This window comes from Sphaeramia orbicularis, chromosome 16 (genome assembly GCF_902148855.1).
Source record: "Sphaeramia orbicularis chromosome 16, fSphaOr1.1, whole genome shotgun sequence".
Lineage (NCBI taxonomy): Eukaryota > Metazoa > Chordata > Actinopteri > Kurtiformes > Apogonidae > Sphaeramia > Sphaeramia orbicularis.
Genome location: NC_043972.1, coordinates 34930841 through 34954738, shown reverse-complemented (window position 1 = coordinate 34954738; position 23898 = coordinate 34930841). Strand labels below are relative to the sequence as shown.

Below are 23898 nucleotides of genomic sequence, written 5' to 3'. Positions count from 1 at the left end.
AAGGTCAGCAGATTAGGGAGCACGCTGTCTTTTTTTGAGGAAAATTCTGCCAGTCAGGTAATTTGGGCAATCCTCCCTGAATTAACCTGCATCTGTGCCCCTGTGTGTTTTGGATGTGTAGGAGTGCAAACAAGAGCATGTTAGTGGGTTGTGTGTGTGTGTGTCTGTGCATGTTATTCCCTTGTCTGTCCTCATTGCATAATGAAGGTCCCACCTTCCCGTGTGCCATGTCCTCCCACTCTCAGCTCTGCTCTCTACCACCATCAAATTCAATCTCTCTCTCTCTCTCTCTCTCTCTCTCTCTCTCTCTCTCTCTCTCTCTCTCTCTCTCTCTATTTCTCCCCCTGTCTCTCTTTTCCTCTCCGTCCGTCTCTCCTTCCCTGAGGCCATGTGTTTATTTCTATCTACCGTCCATCTGTTAGTATCAGTGTTTAAGCTTCCGACAGCTCCTCTATTTGCTTCACTTCACAGGTGTTCTTTCCCCAAACTATTTCTCTTTGTGTGTTTTCTTTGTTTTCTGTCCTTGTTTTTCCTATGTTTACTTTTTTGATCATGTCCCCTTTTGTGCATATTAAGCTTTGTTCTCTATAAAGGAATTCTTGTGATTTTTTTGCAAATTTGGCCAATGAGTCAACTCATACAGACAGCAATGGAGTGGATTTCAAATGTGACAAAATGGGATTTTTATCTCAGCTCATATGTAAGTCAAATGTGTTAATAAATACACTGGATATTGTTGATTTTGTGAAATCAAGAAAGAACAATTTAAAAATTACATGTTACAAAGAAATATTTCCCAGATGATACAATGCATTACATGAGTCCAGTCATTAATGAAAGTCACTAAATACCACTGTACACTGTATGCAGAACAAAAATGAATCATTAAATCACATTTCTGAAAAACAGAATTTCACACTAAAAGTAGAGTTCTCAGGTTTCAACAGTTGCATGTACAGGAAAAATATTGTTTTCTCAAATTATATATACAAAAATAACTAGATTGAAAGAGACATGTGCCTCAACATGCAGCTTTTCAATAAGTTACTGTTGTGTAAATTAGAGTATATCAAAGTGCCGTTGTTGAAATGATCTATTACAGTCATAGTGCAGATAATTCCTTTTAACCCACCAAATTGGACTGTGTGAAATTCTTATATCCCCGTATAGAACTATTCATTTCCAGTCAGAAATACATATTATCATGTCTGTAATGTCAGTGAATAAATTAGGAAAAACACATTTCTTGTTATATTTTGAATTAAACACTCATCAAATTAAAAAAAAATGCTTACACAAGTATTTGTCAGTTTTGTGTGAATTATCTAATACATATTGTATCTAACAAATTATATAACATTATTCTATAAAATATAAAGTATTAATGTATGATTATGTTACTACTAATACAGTTATACAATATAATTTGCAAAGCACAGATTCCTGGTGTGATATTGCATGTCTAATTTATTCCCATGCAACAGAACTAACCCGTGTTCTATGTACAAGGAAGGGAAGGCACGAATATGTCAAGTGAACATCATGGTATCAGCGTTTGTCAGATGTCATTTCAGAGATGTCAGTGACAGATCAGAACTGTTGAGTTACATTAAAGAGTTTACACATGAATCTGTACAACTGAATTTGTGCCCATTCTGACATAATGTAACAAAGGGCTGAAAGACTGTACATGAATAGATAGATAGATAGATAGATAGATAGATAGATAGATAGATAGATAGATAGATAGATAGATAGATAGATAGATAGATAGATAGATAGATAGATAGATAGATAGATAGATAGATAGATAGATAGATAGATAGATAGATAGATAGATAGATAGATAGATAGATAGATAGATAGATAGATAGATAGATACATACATACATACATACATACATACATACATACATACATACATACATACATACATACATACATACATACATACATACATATTTTCTGTCCAACTGTATCATCATATCACTCAGCCCTCCTTCCAACATGTACATATACAGTGTAGTCTTTCATTGTCAAGTGCAATCTCTCTGTCAGTGCACCTGCTTTTAAAAAAATGTCAGTTAAATGTGTGAATAAAAACACACATTGACCCCCATTTACTGAGTGAGTCATCCAATAGATGTTTTAGACACTGTACAACTCTTACAGTAATGAGAACACACACACAGACACACAAAGACACAAACAGGGGTGGATACATGTCGTCCAAAGCCCACTGCTGCAGTCTGCATCCTCCGCACACCACACTGACACAGAGCTTGACACACACTCTTAGTATGACTCCCACACACACTCTCCTCCCCTGTCGCACACACAAACACACCCTCATACACTCTTCACAGTGTTCAGAGTGGTTTATTTTCGTTGATCATCACAGAAGGAGTGAGGATGCAGGCAGGAAGGTGAGCTTGCTGTGCGTGAGGGAGAACAGGTGCAACAGGTTGTGGTGAAAACTGGCGATGGAAGTGAACTGAAAAGAACATTAAAGACAGAGCTGGGGGCAGGGGTCGGAGAACACGGGCAAAGAACAGGATATGATTTTTCTTGTTGGGAATTATTATAATGAGGATCTATAGGAGAAATCCTCGCCGTTGTTACTATGACAACACATGAAGGCCAATAGTGTTGGAATATACCACTGCCCCGAGGTTACTTGAGGGTGTGCCAGGTGTTGTTCATGTTTATATGTCTGCTGGTTGGAGGATGGTGTGCACCACCAGTAAACACCAAGTATTTATATACTGAAAATATGTTGTTTTAATTTTATTTTCTATATTGCATACATATGCATATTTACTGTAGTTTACATACTTATAGCTCCAGATCAGCATGTTGGCTTGAATTTGTGTTGGTGTTTTTGTTTGTTTCCAGCTTTCTTCAGCTTTTTAATAAACTACAGTTCCTGATAGGTCTGCAGGTTAAAGAGATGCAAAGTAGCTGCTATTTCCAACCTATTTTTGTTCTTTCCTGCCTCTAAGTGCTTCTTTTTCGTGATGTAATTGAGCAAATCTAATTTCACATTTCTGTGTTGAGCATCTTTTTCTTTTTTTTTTTTTACATTTTCAAGTTGACTTCTTCAGGAGACTTGAATTTTCAACAGCTGGAGTTCTTACCTGCACTGTGTGAACATACAGATCGGTGATTCCCCTTTTTCTGACAGCTAGGTCGGTGGCTGAGCTGTAGTGGAGGAAGCGAAGGGAAACACCCAGGCGTACAAAACAAATCATAGCAGCACAACCATCATCCGCTGTGTCAGTCTGTGGAGATTGCACAGGGAACCCTGCTGGAATCAAATGGATGCAGGCGTATACACAAACAAATTCACACACACATGCACATACAAACACACACGTGCACGAACACATGCACGCACGTAGGCACAGAATATGCCCTGACAAACCAATCACCACCCTGCTGTTTCTGACCGAAGAGGACCAATTTACACACACACACACACACACACACACACACACACACACACACACACACACACACACACACACACACACAGAGTGTAGCCATTGCTTACATGGACACTCTAGTGCACTTGTACAACCTGTACTATAGAAATTTGTTGAGGGCTCTTTTCCCTAAAGCACACATGTATGAATGCTCTAAGGCTTTTCCATTGGCTCTCGTCATGTTTTATTCATAGTTTTTGAATAAACACAAATAGAGTGGATGAGTGTATAGATGTGGGCACTAATGCCTGTTTGTGCATTACATTTTACTGAACCCAGCTCAAGTTATTTTGGGCAAACCTGTCTTGTCGTCCTAGAGTGTGCATGATGAAGTCTTGGCTATTTCCTACACGCTTTAAAATGTTGCAAGCTCACTCACTCTCCCTCTCACTCAGTCACTGTTTCTGCTTATATCTCTTTTTATTCTGTCTCCTGTTCTCTCCCACTGTCAGATGTACAAGTAGGAAGCAAGAGCACTCATACGTTTCCATTAAACACTCTTAATCTCAATTCCTTACTCATCAGGAGATATGTGACCTCATTAACATTGCCTTCTTTCACATCTTTCTCTCTTCCTGTTCGGTGCTCAGACATCATCTCCCGCATTCATCCCTCTCTTCAACCATCCTCCATGTTTCCTTCCTTCCTCATTTATATTTACTCCTCTCCCTTTATCTTTTCCTCCCTTCTACTTTTTTTCCTCTCTCGGTGCCTGCCCCTTCAGAAGAACCTGTGAGCACTCAACAGCCATTGAAAACTGTCTAATCTGAAAGTTAATTAAGTCTGTCTTCCTCGCTGTGTTTCTGCACCTCTTCTCCTCTCAAGCATGTCTTTCTGGTTGAGAGACTGCTGTCACTCTCTCCCAAATGAATTTGCCATACATCCCATGTGGGGGGAGCTGGAATAAGGACAAACAGGCCCATGTTTTACACTTTTACACTTCCTGCAGGCCCCCAAGAAGACTGACACCATGTAATTCAGATTGACAGCATCTAATTAAATGAAATTAGGTGCTGTCAATCTATACCAGGCATATTTTTCAGCTACATATAGAGGGTGTATAGAAGAAATCTCACACCAGATGGATTGGAAGTGAAAATAGACTTGGCTTGCTTCTCAACATGAGGAAATGTGGATTTGGAACAGAACTATCCCTCCTAATCCTCTCCTCTCGCCCATTCACTTCTCCTTCTGTTGTGCTCTCCCTTCCTCATATTTGTCCTCACTCCCTTCAATCATCTGGGCTAATTCCCCGGCCAAAAGGCACCGATTTACCAATTCCTCCTCTTTACTGACTGACTGACTGACTGTGCTTTCTCCTCCTCCTCCTCCTCCTCCTCCTCCTCCTCCTCCCTCCTCTCTCAGGGTGCAGGCTGTACGGCTCTGGTGGTTGCCGTGGTAGCCAGGAAGCTGGAGCTGACCAAGGCCGAGAAACACGTGCACAACTTCATGATGGACACGCAACTCACCAAGCGGGTGTGTAGGCTTCTGTGGTGTCAGTGGTGTGAATGACTGTGTCGTTCTGTAATAAACCAAAATTATCGTGTGCAAAGGGGAGCACACTCTACATCCGAGGTGACCACGCTTTTTTCACAAATTAATCTGCATGAATGACTGGGCTCAAAATAATAAAAATTCTACTTTTTACAAGTCCAGTGTGTATTGTTTAAGTGGATCTAATTACACAAATGGAATAAAATATTCATAATTATGTTTTCATTAGTGTATAATCAACTAAAATAAGAATCACTGGATTTTTGTAACCTGAGACTGAGGTGTTTCTATCAACAGAGGGAGCTGGTCACCTCCATAGAGTGTTTCTTCATTTGCTCAGACTGTCTCTCATACCATTTTATAACATGGTGGTATCCCGCATTAAAGTGGATTAACATCAATTATTATATTTAAGTGTTGACATGAGTTAATATCCTCTAATTCAAATTCTGACTAATAAGCCCAGAACAGACAAAATAAATACTGACTGCAACAAGGGCCTTTCATGTTTCTCACAGCCACTGTTGGAATGAGGCTTTAGGACAAGGGTCACCAACCTGGTGCCCACGGGCGCCAGGTCGCCCGCAAGGACCACATGAGACGCCCACAGGCCTGTTCTAAAAATAGAACTAGTCCAGGTGTCTCCAACACGTTGCTCTGATCTACCGGTGGCTCGCCAAGGGTCAATAATATAAGAACACAAAGTTGATTTGTCATTTGGTTGAACAGGTCTAAATTTCCACCCAATCAAAATTACAAGTGTAGTGCCCCCCTCTCGTGGTGAAACGGTCAGCTAGCTGTCAATCAAACTTCAGCGCTGGTTTGCTGTCTGTCATTGGAGAGGGGTGGGGCCCAGGCGATGCAGGATGAGCCAGATGCCGGGCAGGTAGTGGGGTTGACACGGACTTCTGTTTGACTAATGTGAAAGACAAGTGTGTGTGTCTGATCTGTGGCATGAGCCTGGCAGTCGGTAAAAGATGCAACGTGGATTTATGTGCACAAAGTTCTGTTTTTAATTGCTATGTTTTGAAAGCATATGTGAATTTAGGAAAGGTCAAATCCTGCAGAAATACAGCATGTTGGTGAAGTTTTATTGTGCGAGTGACAACGTTCCTTCTCACAATTTTGAAGTATTAAAAATGCACATACAGGTGTGTATTTTTTTAATAATTCTATAAAAATATGCAGGATTGTTCCATTTCATAATATTTGACATAGTATTAAAATATTTAGGAATACAGGATGCAAATGCTTGTATCTGTTTTTTTCTACTTTTGGTTTTCTTAATAAAAGTAAAATAATAGTTTCATATTAACATTTTTTAAGTATTGTAAATGTTAAAACAAAGAAATATAAATAAATAAAATAATAAATGAAGAACACAATGTTACAAACATATTATACAAAATACGCGTATGTATGAAAATTAGGTATGTAAATAAATGTTGCTAAATTAGAGTAGCCCTCCGGCAACTTCATAATGTAAAAGTAGCTCACAGAAGAGAAAAGGTTGGTGACCCCTGCTTTAGGACTATATGGTTTTTGGGCCTCTGCTGATTTGGAAATTAACCCATAAGGACCCAGTGTGACTTTTGTGGCAGTTCCCAAATGAATTTTTCTCTCAATTTAACCTTTCCTAAGTGATTAATCATCATTTATTATACTACTATCCTCTGAATTTTGCTTTTTTTTTTCATGAAAATCATCTATTTTCCTATGTTTAATTGATTGATCATGTAGATGTTCATAAACGCTCAGAGTAACTTCGAAGGTTATTGTATCAAAACAGAAAAAAACTGAAGAAAAGGTGACTTTTTCAATGAAATATATCATTAACTAAACATAAACAAAGTGTCTCCATCCACTGTCATTGATCCAACTCCGTGGGTTTTACCGGTGAATCAATGTTGTAGAAGATGTCGGTGTTTCCATGTTCACTACGGAGCCTCTGAACATCCAAATGAGTCATATCTGATGACCATGAAAAGATGAATAACTGTATTTTACACCAATTATTTACATGGAATGATAGGATTAGTGGATCAACAGTTTAGATCAGTAGAAGGTTTTGGTCGACAGTGGATGTTTGGGTCTTTATGGGTTAACCCCCCACATCTCTGTTTCATTTTGCACATTCGCACGAGATAAGCAAAGTTTGTTTTTTTACTTAAATTTACTGATATTAGTCTCTGGTTCTGTCAAGTGCAAATTTACCACTTACAGATAATGGTTCAGAGACTGTAGCCATCATCATCATCTTATCTTGTCAGTTGTTGTTCTTCTAACAGATTTAAGTTTACTCTCTCAGTGAATACCTTCAACATGAGCATCCTGCATGACCATCCAAAAACTTTAAAGCTTTCATTTCTCATCACTTCGCCTCCATCTCCCTCGCTGCAGAAGAAACAGAAACATATCACATATTCCACCAAATCACAGAAGCTGCTTTCAGACAGAATAGTGCACGTCAAATTTCATTGAAGGAACTACCCTCCCCCAGGGGAACTTTTTCATTTTGCATTAACACAGGCAGTCAGGGACTGTAGTGTGGACGGAAAGCATCTGCAACAGTGACTTGTTACTTAAAGGGTACCTGTAGTGAATTTTCTTCGCTAGGTATTTCAAAAGATCACATATAATACTAGTGGTTCCATCCATAACTTCCATAACTTACTTATAGCTCGTTGTCAAGTAGTGTGCACGAGTACTAAGTCACTGCTCCATTAGTCACTGGCTGTTCCAACACCGGTAGTGATGCAGACTCGTTGTATTATCTGATTAGCTGGGCTGTGATGGACTGGTCACTGACCCCGTGCAGCAGACACCAATCTAAGATGACACATTATCGGCCAGTGTTGGGTTGCGTCCCTAAGAAAATGGCGGAGTGCAAAGCTTACGACTGCACAAAAGACTGTGAACACATGTTTACACTCAAACTCACTCATTGACTGCTGCTTGTTTACTCACACTCCATCACCCGGAATCAACAAGGGTATGTCATTTATGGCTTGCAATGGCTGCTCCCCATAGGTTCTGCCCCCACCCATAATTCACATATTAAAAAAGTCCAGTGTGGTGCATTTATGGTGATTTTTACTGAATTTTCTCCTCTCTTATAAGTGATACACTAAGCTAAAATTAATGTTGTAAGCGTGACCAGTACAGATACACTCAAAAACAAACCACTGCAAAGAAGAAGAGAAAAAGACAGCACTATAAGGAAGCTAGCATTCATGTTCTGCACCACAGGAATCTTAATCATGGAAAATCAAAAGGGGGGGACTAATGTCGAAGATGCAGAAATCTGACAATGGGCATAACTTATTCTACCAATCACCTATGTCATATGAGTTCCTATGGAACTGTCGAAAGACCCTGCCTTGGAGTAGGAGCTAAAATGGTTTTAGGAACTGAGGTCCATGGTCCCTAGTTCTTGTGCAGTCTGAATGCACGAAAAATCAGCCTAGTTCCTGTAAAGGTTATAGGAAGACCAAAACATCCCCACAGTACAAAAGGGGCTAGAGATGTTGATTCACACAGAATTAATATTATCACATGATCTCTGTTTTCACTGTCAAATATGGTAGGTCATTGCAGTGGAATTTTTACTTTATAAATTACAGACATGGCAGATTCACATGGGATTAAGATAACAGACAACCTCTGCAATTATTACAATTTTTTTCTTACAATTATTACCAGAGATCCACAGGTAAAACTAGTACCATGTGAATAGGGATTAAGTCAGTGGTTATCAGCCTTTTTTTGTCTCATGACACCATTTTAATATCACACATTTCTGGTGGCCCCAGACATTCAAAATTGAGACTTTTTTTTGGGGATAAAATTCATTTGGTTTGGATCATGTAATAGTTCGCTATACTATGTTGCAAATCAACATTAATTTTAGAGGACATTTAGTCTATATAATGTATATTATTATGAACGGAGGAAGAAAAACCAGGTTGAAATTATTGTTCAATGTGAGAATTTTATTTTCCTTGGTCAGGATATGTACAGTCAGTCCAGCTTGGATTTACAAGGCTGACAATTAATACTGAACAAACAAGAACTCAAACTATGAATTATGAAAGAGCCGCAGCATCTGAAACTGGCCACAATGAACATTTGAAAGAGAAACAGTACCACAGTGCTTCAGTTTCAGCTTCACAGTTTGTCATGTCTTTTATGTATTGTGATTGTCTCTCTCAACTCACTATTTTGTATTAGTATGTTTTTTGTTATTTTTTTATCAATTACTAGGAATTTCAGGCGATCCCATTTGAAATTCAGGGGACCCAACTTGGGGTCCCGACCCCAAGGTTGAAAAACACTGGATTAAGTGGAAAGCAGAGCAGTGCGATCTCCATCTAGATATCCTGATATCACAAAACCTTCAATATGGATATATACATACATTATTTACAGTAATTTTCAGTTACTGTCTAAAATTTAAGATATCCATATCATACTTTTTTGGGGCATAAACACAGATAAAAGGAAGAACACCTTTATGTCAGGATGCCTGTACAAGCAAAGACATTTTTAAAAATTTAGTCTGAAAACAGTGTCTGCCCTTGCAATCAAGAACTGAGATTGGATTTCAGTTTGACAGAAATATGCATGAAAATGCTGCTGTTACATTTACTGTGTAAAATGAAAATAGCCATCTAGCCAATTCTTCTCTCAAGTACTCTCGACTTCAGATGAGGAACATAAGATTATCACTCCCTTTGCTGTTGTGGGAAGATTCAATTGGAACAAAATAAAAATGAAGAATGCAGGGGAGAGAGCAGCTCGAGGAAGAAAATGCTGTAATTCTTCGAAGATAAAAATGTACATAATTTAATTGGGAAGTTCAACAGCACTGAGCACATTGCCATAAAACTCAGATTATGTACTTTTTAGCTACAGAAAATTTCCATTTACAGAGTCATTACAGTTAGGAGTACAGCACTGTCAGAGCAAATGGGGAAAAAAACATCGCAGCCCAAATGAAAGGGAGTTCTGAATGGAGCCACAAACATGCACCATGTTATGACTTAAACAAAAAATAAAGTTTACAGTATTCATGGGTAATCTTTTTTAGGTTGGTTAGGAAGATTTTAGATTTATTTCAGGTTGGAGGACACGGTGTTCCTGCCTAAACTGTCCTTTCACTGCTACCCCTTCACCCTCCCCAAGTACGACATCACACTATCAACCTGTATTGTTGTGACAGAGTGCCATGTTATTTGAGTGAATGAAGGCAGTAAAAGGTCATCTCCTCCTCGCGCTCTCTGTTCTCCTCCTCACACCCTGTCTCTCTTTTTCTCTCTGTCTCCGATCATTCTCCTTTCACACGGCCATCTCTCCATCCTGCCACCTCCCCTCTCCTCTGACATTTGTCCTCTGTTTTTTTATAAATCGCTTTCCCGCTCTCTTTTTATCTGTCACCTTTTCTCCTTCCCTACCCTCTCCTTTCCTTCGTCTTTGCCCCCTCCCCATCTCCTTCCCTTCACTCCCTCCCCTCTCTGGTCCTTTTCAATTTTTCATACAGTTGAAAGACCCAAGTTTTAAAAATAGCTCCCATATCAAATATGTAGGGTACATTATGGCAGCAAAGTATCTGGGTGACTGAACGGTTAAGATGATCAATAATTTTGGCGTGGATAAAATATCAATGGAGGACTAACTCTCTTGAAGCAGACTCCATACTGCTTTTCCACAACAACTGGGAATGTGCAAATGTGTGTGTCCATGATGTGGTTTATATCAATCTATTAAAATTGTACAATGTTTCTGAAATCATTAAAGTATCAGTAGTTTATGGGGGAAAATATACATCTTCCTTCCTTCCTGAATATAGAATGAGCCACACATTATTTTATGTTATTATGAAAAAGTCAAAATATATTTTCAAGCTTCCATGTCAAGACACAGGTTCAAAGTCCAAAAAAATGACCTACTATCTACTTTTTTCAATCACTTTTCCTTGAAAATATCATGGTGTGAAAGATAAAGATACAAAGATGAATTCAGATTCTCTCCACACTGTGGTGATGTGTGAGTCTGTCTTTACTTGGACAAGGTCATGTTATGTAGGTCAGCTCTGGTGAAGCTACAATATTCTGAAGATGTTCTATAAAATTAACCTCCCAGTGTTGCGTTCATACCATGTAGTTTAATACAGGATATAAATGTGAATATAAAAATGTGTCTACATCATCAAGGTTGGAACAGAAATAGGCCTAAATGAAGAATAATGCTTCACTACCAATGACGCCAATATGAGTCCTAAACCAATATGATTGTGTCGAAAAGTAAATCTGTGTGAGATATAAATCTATTAGTCTACATGTGGTCATCATTAAGTTTACTTGGTGAATTAAACATCATCTGATTCCATTCATAATGAGATTCTAACCCATAAATGCACTTACCCAGCCTGATGCAGCTGCAGTTCTCTGTCTGTTGAGGATCCAGTTCACAGTTCACTGTTTACAGTTTAGTTTTATTAAGGCGTCTGTGACTGGAGGAGATAAAAATTAATGAATGATATAAATACAAGCCTGTGAAGATCTTACTCATCTGAACTGAGCATCCTGCAAGATGATGCGGTTCAAAGTCTAAAACATGTCATCATATTAGACAGTTGTGGCATAAGATGAAAATGTGCGTTCTGTCTGTCATGGTGATCGTTTGTTTCGTCAACTGTCGGGTTGGCTGATGTTGCAGTGAATTGTGGGACGGCATCCTGTCCTCTCCCTCAGTAAAGGATAGTACGGTGTATCCTACGCTAACAGAGAAGCTTCTTTCCTTTAAATTTAGAACATTTTTCCAGCCCGTACCATAGTTGACACTCAGATATTTCTGGGTCATTTCACTCACTTAGGAAATTTCATAAGCAAAAAGGACTGTTTTGACACACCCTCAGAGTAGAGGAGTAGATTCACGTCCAGGTCACATCTGACAGAATCTGATCAACAACTGCTAATTACAGCTATCAATCACATATTTAACCCCCCTTTCTCTCTGAAATATCCTGTGATTAGACAAAATAAGGGCAACTTTCTACAGCCCAGAAAACACAGGCAAGGAAGGAGTGGATGCAGAAGTCTGTGCAAAGAATTAAAATATGCTGAAAGGTAATTATGGAATTTTTCCCCAATGACGCTTAAAAACCTATCAAGCGCTGCAACTTTAACTGATGTCAATCCATCACATGTTGTCAGCTATAAGATTAAAACGAACTCAAGTAGAACCTGGTCATCAGAATATAATGTAGTCGTTGTACTTTCCCGCAAACCGTGGATATATATAATCTCAATGTAAATTGTCATTGAAGGATATGCAGCATTTATGTCTTTCCTCTCAGTGGGCAGGATATGGTTAAGATGGATAGCATATATAAGATCCAGTCTGATCCTGACTCGCATAGTTTTTGGATCCACACATACAGTATATCAAAGCATTTTTGTTTCTGTATGACAAAAGTTACAAATTTAATAAACACATTTTTTATATATATATATATATATATATATATATAGATATATATATATATATATATTTTTTTTTTTTTTTTTTTTTTTTTTTTTTTGCTTTTGCATGCAAAAATCTGAAAAACAAAGCCTTTTGTAGTCAAAATGGGATGAGCGAAAAGTTTAAAATGCTTGATTTTGCTAAAATGCTTGATTTCATCCTCTACGGTGTACAACAGAAATAAAATCACTACAAAAAATGAGCACAAAAAGATCTGTTTCTTTCATACAGTACTATGAACAGATGTGGACAAGAGTGCCAATTATCGCAGCGTGCTTTTCAGATTATGAAATAAAAGTGCTTTTATTAAAGTTAGAAAAGATCATGGATTTGATTAAATTTCCACTAAATGCATCCAAATAATGCTCTACTACTACTACTAGTACATAACATACAAATAACGTTTATGTCCATTTTAAAGTGTTATCAGTGATTACATCTTAAGATTTACCGCAGTGTTTACATGTGAGGTCCATTTTTGAGCGGTTTACACTTCATCTAGAAATGTTAAGCTGATTCGTTTTTGTCTCAGAAGTTATATGCATCCATGGTTAGTAGAAATATACAACAGCAGAATTGCATTCTGGTGCCTGGGCTGCAAAGGGAATGTCCTCTTTAACACAGGGAATCACAAATTAAACAAAGGCGGTCATCAGGTGGGGGGAGGGGTGCATAACAGCTTCATTCAACACAATACAGCACACTTAGTGACATTTTCTTCAAAGGGTCTTGGGTTTATGCGGCAGTAATTGTCTCCTGCCCTCTATTACTGCAAGACCAGTGATTGAAGCCGCTATATGCACATTGATTTACATGACTGGGGCCATTCTCTGCCGTCGTCATCACAAGAGAAGAGAATCACTCAAGGCTTTATGATGAATAATGCAAGAACAGACTCTACATCTTGTCATCATCCTATGCGCACACACAGTCACACAAATGGAAAGAAAAGCACACACATTACATTTTCCACTTAAGTCAAATGATGTTTTGTCCCTTTGGAAGGATTAACAAGACTATCAATTAAAAGGCAATCGGTGCAGATCTGCCCATGTTTTATGTCCTAATCTGGACACTTTAACCTAAAACTTTAACAAACATTTCACTAGGCATCCATATCCCACAAAGATCATATTAGTGCAAATAAAGTGCAGTGTATTTGACAGTTTGTGACACGTTTGTCTAAAAAAGTTCACTTTCAGTCACTTTGAGTGTTTTCTCTTTTCATCATCACATTTCACATTTGAGGACATGCCTGACAAGTCTGAAGTTCAACTCTTGAGTGATGAAGATTGGAGGCAGAGGACCTTTATCAGAGGAGAAGACATGCTTTAAAAACATTGTTTGAAGTTCAGCACACAGGGTTGATTTTCATGCTATGTTCAGTGAAGTGTTCTTCTCTCCTTTGATAGGATTAACATGGATGCTTAATTAAACAAGAGTTAACATAGCCTCTAAGATGATCACGTGTATGGTTCTGAGTGCTCCTGCTTGATGTCGGGACTTTTTGTTTTAATGGGGAGTATTTAAACTTCAGGCTGTTCTTTATGTTCTCGGTAAAGCATTAAAAGAAGACGTTCTTGGCAGTATAAAATCAGGACATGCTTACTTTAGGCACCAGGTCAGTAGAGTGTTATGTTCTTAAACGCCACAATGTAGGGTCAGTATTTCCACTTGAACATTTTTAATCTTGTCACCAAATTGAAGATGTTAGGTCTTTCTTTAAGTTTGTGACCTGAATGTATAAATTCAGAGCTGCTTTAGAAGTCTCTTAGCACATTCAGAGCATTGGCCTTTCTGAATATTCAGAGTGCACTCTTGGCTCCGACCACGGAGGAGGTGCAGCAGAGCTTTCCAATGTTTACACCACTAACCAAATGGGAGCAATCTAACCCCCCTAAGATTTCTATTATGCTAGCTTACATTCTACACAGTAAAAATAACTTCTTCCGGCAGCCTTTTAATTTACACACAGACCAGATGGATCATTATTAGCGCAGACGTATTGTGACAAAGACGAAAATGAATTTGACACTCTCAGCATGTTCGTATCTCTCTGATGTTTTTCACTTCCTCCAAATGAATGTGAGTGTACTCTTCCTTTTAATGGGTATAGATTGATTGATGAGTGCCCCTTCTGTTTTACTATGGGCTCAAGAGACCAGCAGCTGCCATTTAATATTTCATTAACTGATTTGTTCCTTCGTTATAACCCAAATACATGCTCCGCTCTTGTTTTAGATGTGTAGATCATCATATTTTCTCATGTCGCTGTGCATGTGTGACCCTGTTTATGTTTGTGTAGAAGTCTTGTCTCTTTCCTTTGTTTCTGTGGCCTGTGAGGGGAAGGTCAGAGCAGGTAAGGGCACATGTCTCTGTGGCACATGCACGAGGTGGGAGGTTGTTGTCAAGGTAACTGGTCTGTTTGTATATGTTTACTGCTCTACACTAACTCAACTGTGCCTAATTACTAATTGTATACACTGGTCATTAATGGTGTGTTGGGTTGGAAAGATCAGGAATTCCCTGGTTTCTGACGTCAAGGGTCATTAAAACATTATCTGTGCTGTAAGGGTAATGTTTTTAATATATTTCAATATGGGCTGATTGATTCACACTCGCAATATGTCGCATATTAACATAGCATAGTATGGGTGCATTAACAGATGTCTCATGTACCTGCCATAAGGTGTACTGTGTAGGGGAAGTGCCAAAACAGATCTTTGACCCAAACCAGCCATATGGCACCAACATGGTCCCCCAAGTGCAGGCCATATGGCTCAAGAATGGCGGCTGCTGTTTGATTTCTTATGGAGCGTTTCAGCATCTCGTGTTGACTCCATTCATGTTTGTCAATGGAGTTGCTGTCTTTGCCTCAGTTTCTACAGCATCTCCCATGAGGAAAGAGAGAGAGAGAGAGGCAGCAGTGGGGGATTAACTGTAAAATGCAAACAGTCTGGTATCAACAGTCCCTATTATTTGGACGTGGAGCAGCCTCCAGGATTTAAATGAAGGGGAAAGTTTTAGTCCTGTCTAATTAAGGCCGTGCAACAGGCTCCCTCTGTACTGCTGCACAGATGTTGGGAGATTGTGTGGAAATGTCCACAGCAAGCTGGCAAGACAGACACAACATGCCATCATACATCACATTACACTCGCCCTGCAGTGATTAATCAACTGATAAATAGGGTTTGACATATCAGCTTACCGGTGGCCCTGTAGATATCAGCAGTATTAATTGTGCAATTCAGTAACTTTGCCCATAATTGAAACTAGAGGAACTAAGTTTTCTTGACTCATAATTCAGATTAATGAACACCTCACCAACTATAACTGGTTCCGAGGAAACAAAAACAGAAAGACATTATTGTTTATTGTCCACATGTCTTTCCCATACTCTAATAGTCCAATGGCTGTGTTTCTAGGAAATTAGACCTATTTTTGTCTCATAAAAAGAAAAACAAATTTAACATGCATATTTTTTATGATAAGAATAATCTCATTTTAATCAAAATTTGCCTAAATATGAAATCCAGCTAAAATTGAGTTAGATTCAACCAGTAACAAGATAAAACAGGTTGGCATATATTGCTTTCCTTATTTTTAGAGCCAACTTGCACAATTTCTCAGAATAATTGATTTAATTAATTAAATTTATTAGATGGTGTTTTCACACGCAATGACCACAATTTACTTAAATTCTACCTTTTTCTTCTTCAAGGACGAGACTTATTTTAGCAATGCAAAATTTGCTCATTCCATTGGCAGACTTTTTCCTCACTATGAGACAATTTGCTTACATGAAAGGGTGTTTTACTTCTTTCTAATACTGTTGTTTTTACAGTGTATGCATTAGAGATTTAACATTTGAGTTTAAATGTACATCTAAAAAGCCCAATAAAATATGATGTTAAAATGTCAGGGCCCCGCTGACAACATTTCATGGCTGTGCTGCTTTTTTTATGTTGTATACAGCTCTGTCAGTGGCTGTTTTTGCACATGGATGGGAGTTCTGTAATCCTGTTGATACACACTGGGAGCTAAGCCTCGCAGGAACAAGCACGGGGATAGCAGGGCTTACTCAAGACTCTAGTCCTAGATCTACTTCCAAATCACTTCTGCTATTTTTTCTTGAGTTTATATTTTTGAGATATGCATGGCATAAATTATACGTATCTCAACATCCATATCTTGAGTGTTGTGTAGGTATATTCAGACTGACAAATAACATTCTATGTCATATGAGTCAGACTGCATCTGGAACCTTATATATGATCTATAGTAGATAGATTAGCTCTTTTGACTTCCTCTATGTCATTGAAAACACATCTGCATGGCCCAGGGCCTCCTACTCTCTTCATCTACAGCCAATAGTGTGTGTTAGTCTGCATATGTGTGTGTAGGTGTGTATGTGCATGAGCAGTCCTTGACTGCGGTGGATGGGTGCTGATTAGCCAAGCTGCTGGGGTCTTTTGTGCTCCTCAGACGGGGGTATAATTGTTCTTTGTTCAGTGCTCAGCATCTCTTTGAAGTCTCTCATTCAGTTTGTGTCCTTACAGATTCTCTCTCCCTTTTCCGTTCTCTGTGGTATCCACCCGCACATTTTGCTGGGGTGTCAAACCCCTGTGTTGTAATTACATAGCAACATATTACAATATAAGTACATGAAACATACAGTAGCAGATGCAGATATAGACTACAACAAGCCCTGCCCATAAATATCATTCTGACACTGAGCCCTGCACTGACTATTATATTAAATCACAGCAATCTCACATCCATAGTAGCAGAAGCCTATGTCTGACCAGTTAAATGGAGTATAGAAACAATAAATCTTCTGTTCACCCCTGGCAGCACTGGGCTCACCGTAATTGAACAACATCATATGTGACATTTCTCTAAGGTTTTCCAAGGATAACAGTTGTCTTTAACAACAGCAGCTCGTGTTGCTGTTTTTTTCTTTCAGTTGTTGTCAATTAAATGGAAGATTACTGGTTTCAATGAACTGCAGTAGTAATGTGCTGAATTACTTCCAACCAGCAGTGATAATGTTGCCCATTTGAGTTAGTCTAAGATACGGTATAATGTGGCATATACACAGGCCGAGAGAAGAGAGAAGTGTGTATGAGGGAGAGACTCCTGTTGGTTCTCATTGCCAAAACTCCCTAAGGAGGGAGCTGTTTATGCGCGCATGAAAAGCATTGGCAAGTAAGTCGGTGTGTGTAGTGAAACAGTGAGAATGAGGGCAGCCTCTAAGAGGAGAAAAACTGTGCTGTTTTTTCTATTTCTTTTTCCAGGGAGACAATGGAACGAAGCAAACCAGAGGAAGACGACAGGGCCGGGCAAACCTGTTGCCTGCTTCAGTTGCCAAGGGCTACCTGTTGCTAACAATATATGTGTGTGTTTGTGTGTTTTTTTTGTGTGTGTGTTGTCTGGGAGTAGATAAAGAACGCAGCAGCTAACGTACTAAGGGAGACCTGGCTCATCTACAAACACACCAAGCTGATGAAGAAGATCGACCACTCGAGAGTCCGCAAACACCAGCGGAAGTTCCTCCAGGCTATACATCAGTGAGACCACACTATAAACACACATGCGTACACACATGCGTACACACATGCGCTAAATACTGGTTCCCGAGCTGATGAAGCCTTTTGAAATCAGCTGTACTTTCTATCCACCCACAGGTTGAATCAACGCTGATAATCAGATAAAGTGCATGAATCTCTCTCTCCGCACACACAGACACAGACATGCACACAAATACACAAAATGAATCATCATCTACTAAAGGGCAGGTTCACTCCAGGCAAATACAGTTGTGGGTCTGGATAATCAGTGCATTGTGTACTATTAGAGATGCTCTGATCATTATATCATCTGTACTTAAGTTTATAATACCCAAAGAGCAGAACTGAGGTGTGCATAGTTATTCACTTCCCCCATCGTATTGTTGTTGTTTAGCTTCTATATTTAAATATCTACAAGTGAGTCTGTTCTTTTGCATATTTATATAGTGTTATATCCTCTGTGGAGCATCAAAATTAAGTGGCCCTTAAATTCTCCTTTCCCCTTTGATCTGGAACACTTCCATCTTGAGAACATTAACAAAAGTGCCTGAGTCAAAAGAGCTAAGACTGTTTTAATTGTAGTTTAAAGACTAATCCTGTGGCGTGTTGACTGTGGATGAGAGCCTCATTCTGCAAACACACTAACAGGATGTTTTCGGGTTCAAACTTTGGAGCGAGGCTTCATTAGAAAGGAGGAAGTCATGAGGTTTGTTTTGTGAAACGCACAGATTAGAAATGCCCTTCACCAGTTATTACGTTATGTTTTGAGAAGCAGTAATGTCCTTTTAATTGAACTGTAGATAAATTATTCCCTTTATTTTATCTAATTTCATCTGTGCTTGGTTTATTTCCCTATAGGCCCTGGTCACCTGCAGGATTTTTAATATTAAAACTCCACAGCTTTAGATCTCAGGTTTATTCTCATTTTATATTCATGTATATTTTAAAGACATTACAAAAATGTAGTGTTTTAGCGAACATTATGTCCTTGCTGAGTTTGTACAGACCAATTCAGTGTCAAACCACAGGTAGAAATGAAGCTGAACCAGGCAAGGTGACCGTTCCACAGTCCTGTTGTCTGGACCTGGAGGGATTAGCTCTCTGGACCGACCACTATGTATTTACTGGGTTTCAACATTTTACGTCTGTTTGTGTATTTTATGTGTGTATGTGTATCTGTTTGCAGATTACGCAGTGTGAAAATGGAGCAGAGGAAGCTCAGTGATCAGGCCAACACGTTAGTGGACCTCTCAAAGGTAAGACACACACATCAGCAGGACTTGTTATTTGTGTAGTACTTCACACACATAACCAGTTCAGTGTTAGATGATGCATTTTAACATGCCGTTGCCCCCTCCCAAAAAAATGTACGACAGCATTCCTCCGTTTCTATGATGACCAGCCCGTTTCTGTGGCTTTACGTCTCCTAGCAACGGAATAAGTGTTAAAACAGGGATGACTGAGTGAGAGAGCGAGGAGGAAATGAGAGAAGGGAGGGGAGGGCTCATGTTTTTCTGTTGCTGTGTGGGTGTCTGAGTGAGAATGTGAGCATACATGTGTGTTTTTGTCTGTGCGAGCATGTATGTGTGTGTGTGTATGTGTGTGTGTGTGTGTGTGTGTGTGTGCTTGTGAAAGAGAGAGAGAGCAACACAGATGAGAGGAAGGAGTGAGATAGTGACTTGAATAAGAGGCAGCACACGACAGTTTAGAGGGTGCGTTTTTACGTCTTGGCAACGCATGATGCCTTTAGCACCAAATATTTTGCAATTATGCCATCTCAGTGACTCCATCTCAATTGGCCACTTGTGCGTTCACCATGGTTACGGAGGCCAGGATGTGCAAGGCAGGGACACTCTGCTGCCTTCCTTTCATCCTCTCTCTCCTCTTACTTGTTCTGTCTTTCTTCACAATGTTAAAACGCCCACATAGAGACTTCCCTCCAGCCTCTTCCTCATTCCAGTTTCTATTCCCTTTTGGACATTTTTGCTCAGTGTCTTAGTCACCCCTCCTCAGCCTCGTGCATTGCCTCCTGTGCTTTTACTCCAGCCCCTTCTACCTCTTCCTATCTAAAACAATTCTCCTCAAACAAGATGTAATACAGCAGCCTTGCACATACTCCTATTTGCCATCTGTCTTCGTTGTTCAAAGAGCTCTGTGAGTCATCTAACCCTCTCCTGTCCTCCATTAGATGCAGAGCGTCATGTATGAGCTAATGTCAGAGCTCAACGACCGCAGTGAGGACCTGGAGCGCCAGATGTTGTCCCTAGAGCAGCGGGTGGAGCAGCTCACCGCTGGCTTCAACGCCTTGCCTGCCCATCTCTCCGCCACCCTCAGTGCCCAGCATGCCGCTCTGGTTCACCTGCTCCGAGAACGGGATGCAAGGGATGGTCGAGGAGGAGGAGGTGGAGGTGGTGGTGGAGGTGCTGTGGTGCCACTGTCCCCAGCAGCTTCCATAACAAATGCCCCAGTTTTCTCCAGTCCAGGTTGCAGCTCCAGCACCTCACCCCAGCTCAAGTCCCCACTTTAGCCTTGGAGTCCCCTCTGTCGCCCCCGCCACTCAGCCCAGAGGGAAGCCTGGAGGCTAGTCCTACGCCCAACACCTGCACCTCTAGCTGCTGAAGAGCTCTGCGGAGTGAGAGAGGACAAATATGGAAAGAAAATAGGGCGAGAGGAAGTGCCACTCCAATCACTTCAAACTAAAAAGAAAAAGTGGGGAGGAGGAGGAGGAGGAGAAGGAGAGAAATGTGAGGCGATCCTCTGACGGCTGCAGAGGGGACAGTGGGGAGAAATAATAGGACTAAGACGGAGGGTCGGTATGAATGATGAGACATGTGAGGGATTTTGGGGCGATTTCCTTGAAGAAGGATTGAGGAGAAAATGGAGATTAAATGGAGACTCTAAAAGGTGTGAGGGGGAGGAAGGATGTCAAGATGTTGAGAAATTAAGGTAGAGAGGATGAGGACGGGGAAAGAGAGAGGAGGAGAAATAACGAGGAATAATTATATGAACTCCTAAATGGAATCCGCTCCAATTACTGAAAAAGGCCTTTTACTCTCTTTATCTCTTTTCCTCTCTCTCTCTTTCTCTCCTCCTCTATTTCCTTCCCCCCTCTCCCCCAGTCTCTCTCTCCCTTCATCAGGAATTAATGACTATGACTTTTTATCCTTATGATGTATTTTCTATCTGAATGCTAATTGTGTGTTAACGAGCATCCCTTTAACAGAAGGTTGGATCAATACGACCATGATATTAAAAAAAAACTAGTGGCATGCACTGCACACACACACACACACACACACATATACACTACACATACACAAATTATATTGCCCAGTCATCCACACAATCCAAGTTTACACAATACAAACATAAGTACAATCTCTTAAATAAAAGCCCTATTTACACTCACACTGAGAAATTGATGCACTAGCCCACAAGATAAAACTAAAGCCTATACTGCCAAGCACTCAATGCACTGTCAATCTCAACAGAGCACTGCCAAGCACTGTAGACACACTGTAAAAAATGTTCATCCATATGACTTATGTTTTGTGGGTGTGAGCTAATGCAGTAGTTTAGGCTCAACAAGGCATAGCTGTGACATTTAAACTACTCATTTGGGAGAATCGTACCTATTCACTGAACTACAAAAATTACAGATCAGGCTGAAATAAGGTGATATGATAGGTAACAGGAGTCATCATAATGTTGAGTTAGTGATGAGAGCAGAGTAGCAGATAGTACAGTAACCAACCACAACTAATGTAGGCTGAGGTGTAGATTTACTGTAATCAAGAGAGATTAATTTTGTTTTGCATCTTAAAGCATTTGATGAGAAAATACTATTAGTGGGTAAGTTTTGAGGTGGTTGGAGAAAAGATTTGGTCATAAGAAACCTTTATGAAACGCGCTTTTCAATCTGGCTGAATAATCATAAAAAGATAATTACCTAAATATTTTAATATGACACGCTGACTATTATCCGGAGCCTTGCACAAACTTACTGCTCCACATTTGGTGAGTCTTCTCCATTTATGTTGTCAAAAAAAATCACTGGCATTGACCTACAGTTCTATTACAGGCAGTTGAAAAAACAATGAAAACGTTATCCATCAATAATAAATTATCTGTTTATTCTTTTGCTTGGATATGGTTCGACTGAGATGCTGTAATATCTGTTGTTTTGATTTCACTTTGTGAAAATTGTTAGAATGTTTAAAATGTTGACTTTTTACAGTTAGACTGACTTTAAAAAAAAAAAAGATTATTTAGCTGTGTGATTATAAGTTGATGTGGTTAATGTTTTTTCACAGTGTTTGGTTCTTTCTATGACTCTTGGTGAGGGGAAGACAACCTTACTGCCATTCTTTTTCAAGCTTGCAGTCCCAAAACAACTCACTGTTATCATGAATGTATTCTGTGTATAGAAATACACTCAAACACTCTGCTTGCTCGATCACTTAAACTGCCATGCAGCCACAGAAACAGACACCCACATACGCACGCACACAAATATATATATATATATATATATATAAATATATATAAATAATTATATATATCTACACACACATTTCAACAACCAAAGTGCTCTCTCTTAAATGGACTTCAATAAGAGGCAGGGAACGCTGCTGTCACAGGGGACAAAAGATAGCAGGAGGCGTTGCAGATATCTTGACAATATTTCTGAGGGAATAACTGTGAAAATCTGGGCATGGACTCTTTACAGTGCTGTACATGGACTGCTCTTCACTGCTTTAGAAACAGATCCAGGTTGGATTGCGGATGAGCCGAAGGGAACACAAATAAACCTTATAAAGGATAATGGCCATGAAGGAACAGCTGTTCATGAAATAAATAAAACATAAAGAAAGACTAAGGTATATCTGTGAGGAATTATGCTGGTGTGACGGGAAAAGAGAAAAGCCTACCTTTGCATTGGAGACAATATCAAAACTGTCTTATGGCGACACGCTGTGGCCGGAATACTGAATTAAATACGCTTGGAATATTGTACAGTATGCTGTTAACAAAATCTAGCTTTGTATTGCTTAGTCTTTTCTACCATTATGATTAAACGCAGTTATAGCTGATATCTAATATTACTAAACTATAGTATTCTTCTCATTCGTCCTTACAATTATGATATATGTATTACAATACGTTAAATAATTATGAACAAGGAAAGTGCCGTTTGAGGTTGAAATTATTTTGTAATTTTATTTTATCAGAGAGAATTAATAAAAGTATATATCTATAACAATACAGCTTCCATGTGTTCTATGTCAATATTTATTTATTATTGGTCTGAAAGCGTTTCTTCTGGTGTTTGTTTCATAACATATTATTAATAATATTATCTCGGTGTTTTCGGTACTGACGGTGGCAGGAACATGATCAGTCTTTATTTCACTAAAGTCGACTCTATATGAGTCGGATAACAAACAAAATTACACTTTCTGTTTTGGCAATGAATTACCGACCAAGCACTAAATTGCTGTAAAGAAACTAGATTTAAAGTCGCCTAAAGCTGTAGTTAATAAGTGGGTTATTAATGGGTCCATTTTCCCATAAACTCTCATTGCCAACTAATTTCCGATGTACAGGTTTGGGTATTTATTTTCATAACGGACTGAGGAGGAGCATGTGCAGGATTTGTTCCGTCAGATTTCCCTGGTAGCTCCCTTTAGTAGCACCATGGACAGCGACCTGGAAAAGTTCACGAAACTGGTTAGAGACCTGGTAGGAGGTTAACCATCAATATAGCCGTGTATTTAACCTACTCTGAACGAAGAAAACACAGTAAACAAGGGGACAGTGGCTTT

General features: G+C 39.3%; 1 protein-coding gene across 1 annotated transcript in view; it reads left to right on the top strand.

Annotated features, from left to right (window-relative positions):
• LOC115435938 (small conductance calcium-activated potassium channel protein 2) overlaps positions 1-22335 on the top strand; it is a 59116-nt gene extending 36781 nt beyond the window's left edge. Inside the window, 6 exon segments of the mRNA XM_075353520.1 lie at positions 4851-4961; positions 17946-18073; positions 19260-19329; positions 20262-20542; positions 20544-20574; positions 20576-22335. Of these exon segments, the coding sequence (XP_075209635.1) occupies positions 4851-4961; positions 17946-18073; positions 19260-19329; positions 20262-20542; positions 20544-20574; positions 20576-20692 (738 nt within the window). The 3' untranslated portion in view covers positions 20693-22335.
• Positions 22336-23898: the final 1563 nt, after the last annotated feature.